Source organism: Acomys minous (genome assembly GCF_964271855.1).
Source record: "Acomys minous genome assembly, chromosome: 5".
Classification (NCBI taxonomy): domain Eukaryota; kingdom Metazoa; phylum Chordata; class Mammalia; order Rodentia; family Muridae; genus Acomys; species Acomys minous.
This window is the reverse complement of record NC_140494.1, coordinates 114,631,370-114,640,753: the sequence shown is the minus strand read 5'-3', so window position 1 is coordinate 114,640,753 and position 9,384 is coordinate 114,631,370. Positions and strand designations below refer to the sequence as shown.

The 9,384-nt window shown below is 41.1% G+C and overlaps 1 protein-coding gene across 5 annotated transcripts in view; it reads left to right on the top strand.

Moving 5' to 3' along the window:
- The first annotated feature begins 441 nt into the window (after positions 1-441).
- Positions 442-9,384, top strand: part of NRG4 (neuregulin 4) — a 211,101-nt gene continuing 202,158 nt past the window's right edge. For all 5 annotated transcript variants that reach the window (XM_084782970.1, XM_084782971.1, XM_084782973.1 and 2 more), the window contains exons 1-3: positions 442-548; positions 1,408-1,473; positions 3,198-3,291. In XM_084782970.1, the coding sequence (XP_084639096.1) occupies positions 1,464-1,473; positions 3,198-3,291 (104 nt within the window). In that variant the 5' untranslated portion in view covers positions 442-548; positions 1,408-1,463. The remainder of the gene's footprint in view (positions 549-1,407; positions 1,474-3,197; positions 3,292-9,384) is intronic.

Here is a 9,384-nt window from a genome sequence, read left to right as displayed (position 1 = left end):
GAGGGTGGCAGCATGCACAAATGGCTTTATCACAATTCTCAGGTGGCTTATGTTATCAGAGCACAAGCTGTGTTACAACTGTTGTTTCGTTCGGTTTTATTAACTCAAGTCATTCCATATGAATTTTACATAATTTATAAGGCGATTGTTGTCTGAACCCTGTGGTGCACCTGACCATTAGCTCCCATCACAGTGGCGTGTGTCCGCAAGCTTACACAACACACGTGCATTACCAAGGCACGCACAGGTTAGTAAGGACTCTAAACAGTGCAGCTTTATTTCAAAACTTTGAGATGTGGGCCGTGCTTTTGGGGTGCCACCTAGTGCGGCTCCTTTTCTGAGTGGAATCCAGCCCGTTTGCAGTTTGGAAACGTGTGGGAGTGGTTCCCTTGGTCTGCCCTGACCTCACCCACACTGAAGTGACATAAATCAGATTTTTGACACGTGGTAAAGTGCAAGTCACGGCTGCTGGAGTCCTCGGTACTCAAATGAAAAGCTGCATGTCTAGCAAATTTTACTTTTTAATGGGAATATAAATTTTTGTTGAGGTAAGCCCTGTTTATTTGGGGGAAAAGAAAGAATGAGCCAGTGATTATACTTTTACTGTGTTTAGGTGTTTGCTTACGCTTTCCCTCTCTCTCTCTCTCTCTCTCTCTCTCTCTCTCTCTCTCTCTCTCTCTCTCTCCTCTCCCTCTCCCTCTCTCTCCTTGTCTGTAAAAAGAGATTAGCTCTAGAAGACTTTAGTATGGCACATGTTCTTAACTTGCTACAGGCTTCGTACCGTCGAGAGCTTGCAATGCAATCTTAGGACAAATGCTTCGTCGGCAGCTCTCTGTTATCAGCCTTGTTTCTGTTCAGTAGCAAACTTGACACACAAGCACTTCTCCTTACTTGCGCTGTCGTGCCAAACCTCAGACACTGTTTTAAGGAAGGGCAGTCGTCAATTATAGCTTCTACAAAACGTGGAAGTGCTCTTCTGAAGGTTTTAAAGCTGCAACAGAAGTGCAAATGTTTTAAATGCTTGCTGAGATTTTTCTAGAGAATGACCATCTTCAACACGTTGAAAAGTTGGGAGGTCACAGATTCTTCTTGGAAGTCAGGTCTCTGAGGGCGCCATGGTTTCAGAAGCACAGGTGTCTCTTGAGATGACCCTGTGGAACGTGCTGCTGCACGTCTTCAAGCGAGATGCCATGGCACTGAAGTTGTCATCCAAAGCTAACCCTTTAACGTTGATTCTGTTTCATCTGGTCATGTTTCAGTACTACCTATGTGTCTAAGATGATCAGGTTCTGACGCACGTGTTTTATTTTCAACATTTTAGAGTTTTGCTGATTGAGCATTTGGCGCTTTAGGATGCCCTCAAAACAGGATTATTTCCCCTAAAATATAAATTTTAAATTATTTTAGGTGCTGTCTTTCAACCCTAATCCTTTCACCAAGAATGAAACTATTTAAAAGTTAAGATGCCAACAGGTAATTTCTTGTAAATTCATACTTTTTGTCTATGTGTGAGTTTTATTTAACAAGAAAATGACAAATGTATATTAGCATGGGGATGCAAAGCCTTCCAGAAGCATTAAGTAGTTTAGCATTAAAAGGTCTAGGTAATGAGAAGCCATTTGACTTTTATGTTTTATTATCTTATTTCTTCTTACAAAGTGACAGATTCAATCTTTCTATCTGGTATCAACTTTTCAACTACTAAGTGAAAGAAATAGGACTAAGAATAGATTCAGGGCCGCTAATTCAGGTTCGGTGAGCTCCTCTACCGATGAAACACCAGGAATTGAGAGCAGTCTTTTTGCAATGCAGTTAGAGTCAAAGACATTGATTTCAGCTGTGACAGTCACAGTTCATCCTTAGTTTTAAAATATACTACCTTCCTGGTTTTGATGGAGTAATAGTTGACATTTTATTTGTTAGCCAAATTACTCCTAAGATATTACATAATGTTAAATTTTGGGTTATTAAGAGACATGGCATTGTATTAAAAAAAAAGGGACTCTAAAAAAAAATGAGTTTGGGCCAGCTTACTTTTTATTTTTAAACACTAAATTCTTTGTAGTTCTGTTCATTTTTTTCCTTCTTTTTTTTTTTAAATTTGTATACTTTTTAAAATACACTTTTATAGTTGCAATGTGAAGCTGAAACAAGTTTTTCTTGTTTCTAAAGTAAAAGGAAAATTTAAACTTTTCAAACTCAGACTGGAGATTTCTAGCTCCTTGAAATTATATCTTAACAGACATCAGTACTTCAGGGCTCAATATATACCAGCAAGCTTTTTTCATGGCGTGTTATTTTTCAATGCCAAGTTGGATGTGGAGTGGAAATAATGCCATTTTCTTCTTCACGTTGGTTAATTGTAGACCATGTTTTCCAAACAACCAGGAGCTGGCAACATGCACTCCTAGTTCCCAGTTCCCCCTTGTAGTCAGTCAGTGAAGACCCGGTTAAGGAAAGGTCAAAGGTGAAAGAGAAAGTGACAGTGACACTGGCCAACAAGCAGGGAAAGAGGAAAACGAGAGAAAGCATGGTTTCTTTCCTTGATATTCTGCACATTTGGGCTTGTATCTAAGCAACGGGTTAAGTTTTCGGTTCTACTTAAGACGCTGGTCTTTACAGCTGCAAGCCATAACTGAAACTCCCTTGCAGATCAAACCTTGTGCAATTGTGTCCTTTGTTTTTTTGTTTTTTGTTTTTTGACATTGATATGTAAAGGTTTATTAGAAATCGGACTCTACTTCAATTATCTAGATATTTCCCCACTGAAACTTCAGATTCGTTATATATATTTGAGACGTTAAAAGTAGGCACGTAGAGTAAGAATCTAAATACAGCTTTGTCCAGGAAGTGCCTAAGCTCCCCAGCCTGGACTGCGCGAGAGCAGGCATGGTTTGTAGGAAGACTGCACTTTAATCAAACTGTGAAGATGTCTTACTTCTGTCACGTAGCTTCTAAAGTTATTATTGCCAATAGCCACCAATAGCCATATTCTTGGGACAGAGTAACTTTTCTTTCAAAGGGGTAGACTCTCTTGCCCATGAAATAAGGAATAAGATTGTTTCACTTTGAGGGGGGAAAACAATTCATTCTTTAAAAAAAAAAATGCTAGCTTCGTTCTTAGATGAGACAGTCCAGTACCTGATGGCGTCCGCAAAGCGTTAACCGTCTCTATTTCATATGCATGTGTGTTGTAGATCACGAGGAGCCCTGTGGTCCCCGTCACAGGGCGTTTTGCCTGAATGGGGGGATTTGTTATGTGATTCCTACCATTCCCAGCCCATTCTGTAGGTGAGTGACGTGGACGGACGGGGAGTGGGGGCACTGGTCTCTGTGTGTAGGACAATCAGATCCTGGGAGAAAACAAAGCCAAGCGGCAGATAAAAGTCTTGGTGTGGCGTTTGCTTTCAAAACCGGTTTGGTAGTTCCCAGCCTAGACAGATTATAAAGAACACGCCCGAGAGAACCTTCCGAATGTCAGCAGTTTAGGGAAAAACGATCTGTTCTACATGGCTAGCATAGCATCATGAGAAATCACTAGTGTGAAAAGCCCAAACAAGATATTTTGCTTTCATTTAGAATACGTCAATGAAAGATAAGTAACCGAATTTTAACCTTCTCTTCCAATAGATAGTAACTTCTGCGTAGTTCATCCTCCAAATTCTAATTGTTAAAACTGTTTAAATTTTTCCACTGTGACTTCTTCTTTAACCCGTGGGTATTATTTCTTTGTTATAATCCCTTAATGTGTAATTTATTTGCACCATGGTCAGAATATTTGAACCATCCAGCTGCCTGCACCAAATAAGTTAAAATACAGCACTAAAGCCGGACATGGTGGGGCACGCCTTTAATCCCAGCACCAGGGAGGCTGGGTCAGGCAGATCTCTATGAGCTCTAGGCCAGCCTGGGCTATCATAGTGGACTCAGGCCAGCCTGGGCTGTCATAGTGAGACCCTGCCTCAAAATAACCAAATACAGCACTAAGAATGACAAGTTTTGGAGATTCATTAAAATGGGAAGGAAGCTTGGTTGCCTGCAGTTTTGTTTTGTTTTTTTAAACTTGGATAAATGTGTTTTTAGTACATTCCCAAAAAAGTTACCTTCGATGAAAGAGAACAGGAAGTTAGCTGGTAAAATACCAAGTTTAAGAATGTATCTAGAGTCTTCTTAACTTCCCGTTGTGAACAGCAATTAGTAAGTGGTCAACACCGGGCTCTGAGTCTGTGATGGGTAGAGTACGAGCCTTTGGGGGCTGGCCAGCGTGTAGTGGCGCCCCAGGTTAGTGGGGTTGGCCCTCTCTGGCGATGAACGAACCGTGTCACCAAGAGCAGCTGTTCAGTACCCTGGAGGAAAAAGGGTCATGGCTGCATCAGACAGGAGGACGAGACAGGCTGAGAGGCAAGGAGGGGAGTGTCTGAAGGTTGAGTGGAGTTGAATGATCTGTCATATTTTAAATCATGTATTATTTTATTTTAAAAATTGCCTTCCAAGGACCTTGGGGCTACATTTCTAATATAGCTGTCACCACAGACTGTAATCGCAGTATCTGAGGGTAGTACGTTAACTTCCGGTCCCTTCCATACTATTTCCTATATTCCCAATCATCCTGTCACGGAGAAACCCAGACTCATTCCTGACTAGCATCCCTGGTTCGGCCAGTTGTCGGTTCGGATTTCTTCTTTGCCGCATCTCTCTAATCTCCCCCATCCCTTTCTGTTTTTACTACTGGTCCGCTAGCTCGGACCTTCCCGAGCCCTGGTTTGTCTGACATAAACTGTTCCCAGACTAACTCCTAGAGCCCCATTTGTATCGCTGTACCTCTTAGATCAAGAAAAACGTCGTCAGCAATAGATGCCGTGCCTGCACACCCCCTGCGTCCGAAGTCAAACCTTACTGTTCTGCTCAGCTTTTAGAGTCGTTTGCAGTTCGGTACCAAACCCATCGTTGTGGCCTTCTCCTCATGCTTGGTCGGCGCTTGATCGAGAAGCACCATTTTGTGTTCAGTTACGCTTTGCATTACGCCTTACGTTTACAACTACTCCGCCTCCTCTTTCTACGCAGCCACATTCAAAACCTGCTTGTATTTCAAGGCTACTTCTTCCCCCGTCCTTGACCCCATGACAAGCCAGAGCTAAGGTCTTCCTGTGGACTAGCACAGAAATGTGACAAAGCTGTTGCTTTATATTTGGGGTCATTTATATACCCAGCACACGTATTCAGCTATAAATAGCCCCCCCTCACCACCTGTAGAATGAATGATCCATCAACTCTGATGATGTTTTAGAAATCATTTTTAAGTCTGAGTCAGTGATCAGTGTTCTTTAGTGAAGCAGGTAAGTGAATTATGATTTTTTTTAAATTAGGAATTCTGCAATGTCTAAGTGTGTTTTACAGCCCTGGTACATTCCCTCCATGCATACAGTAAGTGGTGTTTTTTCCCCCCTCTTGTCTGTACTTGTTTCTTCATTGAGCTTTCTCAGAACACACTCTGGCTTTCTCTATGTACTTTAACTAGTTAGTCTCTAAAATATGTGACTTTAAGCTAAGATGCTACTTGAGTAACTGGTATGAATTCTTCAGTGTTACTTGGGCACAGTAGCTCTCATGTGTATCCTATGTACTCCGGAAGCTGCAGGCAGAGGGGAGCTGCGGGTTCACGGCCAGCCTAGGAGACAATGCGACACTCTGTCTTCGGTGTTTGTTAAAACTGGCTTCAAAGCCTGGCTCGCGGACGGAATTTGGAACGGTTCACCGGTGCTAGAGGGGGTGCAGGGCTGTGCGCGTTCTCGCTTCCCTGATCCCCCCTTCCTGTGTTTTTACCTAGTTGGCTTGTCAATAACTAAAGAGCTAATGCCAAAAGCGCCTTCTCAGATTTTGAATCTTCAGTGTGGCTTCTGCTAATTTCTACTTGAAATACTTTGAAGTAATGTTATGAAGCCCATATAATGTACAGTGGACTATTTCTAGTAAATTTCCCTTTCTTTATTGTATGCTATTGGCCGCCTTTGTCCCTAATAACGCTTTCTATCTTCACACATATATTTCATTGGCATCAGGATGGCACACCCAGTTGTCCCTTGTTAAGTATTTGAATATTGGGATTTTTTTTCCTTCAACTTTTGTTAGGCAGGAGTGTCTGTAAATACTCATAGTAAGCTTAAAAAAAAATCTAGTCTGCAATGTTTTTCTTTTAATATGAGTTAAATCAAAATTTGGTTTTCTGGTTATATTATAAAAATTTAAAATCAGTTTTTAACCTTCTTCCTTTATGATCTCCACTGTACTTTAAAGGTTCCTTCTGGCCTCGTCAGTGTGCTTTGTTTCATTTCATTTTGTAGCAAGATCTCACACTGGCCCAGGCTGGCCTGGCACTCTTCTTATGTAACCTAGGCTGCCCTGGGACTCTTACATAAGCCAAGCTGGCTAGGATTCCAGGAAGGTGCTGCCGCCATGGCCAGCTTCATACTTGCCTTTATTTCTAGGAGCTTGAACCGTGTGTATTTAGTTAGGATGCAGAACACGTGTGCTGAGCCTGCTGGAGACGCGGTCCTCTGTCCGTTTGGTACATGGGTTTGCCTGCTCTCTTCTGCATCTTTTCTACGCACATGTAGGGGCTCCTGCCTTTGCCCTTGTCACACCAGTGTCACACTAGCATGAGGACTAACATTTGAACATTTTTAGTTTTTATCAAGTCACAATTAAACATTTTTTCCCTTTGGTTGTCAAATGTAAGATTTCGTTACCAGACCCCTGTCACAAGGCTTCCCTCTTGTTTCTGAAATGTTTACATCTTATGTTTAGGTCTTTGATCTACTTTATGTTGATTTTTGTGTTTGGTATGAGATAAGGCTTGTTTGTTTTTGTTCTGTTTGGTTTTCAAGACAGGGTCTCTCTGTAGCCTTGGCTGTCCTGGACTTGCTTTGTAGACCAGGCTGGCCTCGAACTCACAGCGATCCGCCTGCTTCTGCCTCCCGCGTGCTGGGATTACAGGCGTGAGCCACCACACCCGGCTGTTTGTTTTAATGTACCTATGCAGCTTTTCTAGCTGTTGGTCCCTCACTGAATGGTCTTGGTGACCTGACCATTGGGTGAGGGGTTATTTCTGGACTCTGCATTCTGCTCCATTTGGTCTATAGTCTGCACTTAGGTTTTTATCACAGTTTAGTTTGTAACATGCACTTATATGGGAGGGGTGTGCGTGCCATGGCATGAATGGAGGTCAGAGGACAATTAGGCAGAGCTTGGCTCCCTCCACCGTGTGGGATCCAGGAGTCAAATTCACATTGCCCTACTCGGTGGAAGCCACCTTTACCCACTGAACAATCCTACCAGGCCCTAAAACAGCATTTTAATACTGTGCTTGTATAGTTAGCTCTTAATTCAGAAAATGACAGTTCTCTGGTTTTCTTTTTCAAAAATGTTTTGGCTGATCGGTGTACCTTAGGAGACCTAACACAGGCTTTTTGTTATTGCTCTGTGTGTGTGAGTATGTTCAATTTGTATGAAGAGTATCCACAGATACTCAGTTTTGTTAAGATGACCTTGGGCACCTAACAGCCTTATTTCCTTATATTTATTTCTTTTAGTCAGGTCTCACTACGTAAACCAGGCTAATCTTGAACTCATAGAGATCCACTGCCTCTGGCCTCCATGCTGGGATCAAAGGCCTACACCACCATGCCTGGTTATTTCTTTATTCTGTGTCGGAAACTATATATGAAAACCATAGAGGTAATTTAAGGCTGCTGGTGTTACATTCCTTTCAGCAGGCGGTTAGAAACAACACTAAGAACAGGTTGGCTGCTCGGTGGTTGGGATCCTTTGCAGCTAGGTTTCTCCTCTGTGGGGACCACTTCATCTGGTTTACCATTGTGTCAAAGATAAACATTAGATCATCTTTTCAACTTCCAAAAGAAGAACATAGACCCGTAAGATTTTAAATGAGATTGAATCTTTATATCATATATGAGGAAAATTGACATCTTGATAAAGCTGAAGACCTCTGATCCCTGTACGAGATGTACATCCTAATTAAGTTTTCATCAGTAATACCTGTTTTATGGTTGTATTGTGATATTGATGCATATATTCCCATTTTTTAAAAAGACATTTTAATAATTTTGGCTGGTATATTAGATAGCATTTACATTTTCATTTTAAAAACATTTATTTTGTTTTTTAAGGTATAATCTTTATTTTCTAAAGATTTGGGGGAGTCTAGGCATATGTAAATTATTTTTTTTCAAATTTTTATTTTACCAAGATATGCATAACATAAAATGCATTATTTTAACCACTTTTAAATGCACACATCAGCATATTAAATATACTCAATGTTGTGACTCACCACCACCACCACCACCCCCATCTCTATACTTACCTTGTGAACCTGGAGCTCGCTCAGTACCAGTTAAACAATGCCTTACATCCACCCATCCTGGGAGCACATTTCTGGAAGTGAGGTTGCTGGGCTGAACATCAGTGTACCTGTGACTTTAATGTGTCATGAACTTGCTCTCCATGGAGCTTTTGATATGACCGTTGAACTTACACTAATAAGGTCTATGTGTACCCGTCTCTCCATATATACCCCGGAAAGAAAGGACAAACCTCTGGAGTTGTGCCAGTCTGATAAATAAGAGCATCTCAGAATACCTTTTAATTATATTCTCTGAATTCTAAGCTGAGTTGACTATGTCATTAATTAAAATTAAATTATTTTATAATGTATTTGTTTATTCTAATAATTGGAGTTTTTATTTCTTCCCCTATAGAATTTCCATTATAAACTTGGATTTTTCCCCTATAATATCAGTAATATCAGTCATAGAAAATCATTTATAGTTTATTCTTCTTTTTTAACCTGGCCTGCTTCTATTTTCTGTGTGGTAGTTTTGTTTTATTGAAGTCAAACTCTGTTATTTCTTAAAGCTTTTAGGATTTCAGTCACACGATAGGACGTCCTTCTTGCCTAAGTTATAAGTAATTTGCCCATGTTTGTTTTAGGTGCCTCTTAAATTAATTACTTAATTAAATTAAATATTTGAGTCTTGTGGATACGGATCTAAATTCACCTTCAAAATGTTGTGTGTGTTTGTGCCGCTCACACGATATCTGAGAGTGATTACCCAATAAAAATGTATTTTTCTCAGGTCTAGAGGTTAGTAGGTCTAAGATCAAGGAACTACCAGCCGGAGCCCTGACAGATGAAGGGCGTGGCTAGCTGACAGATGAAGGGCGTGGCTAGCTGACAGATGAAGGGCGTGGCTAGCTTGCTCCACCTTTTGATAGAGCACAGTGGGAAGTAAGTCTGAACAAGCATTTTGGAAAAAACGGATTAAAAGCGCAACAGCAAGTCTGTCCCCACAGCATTACTGCCCT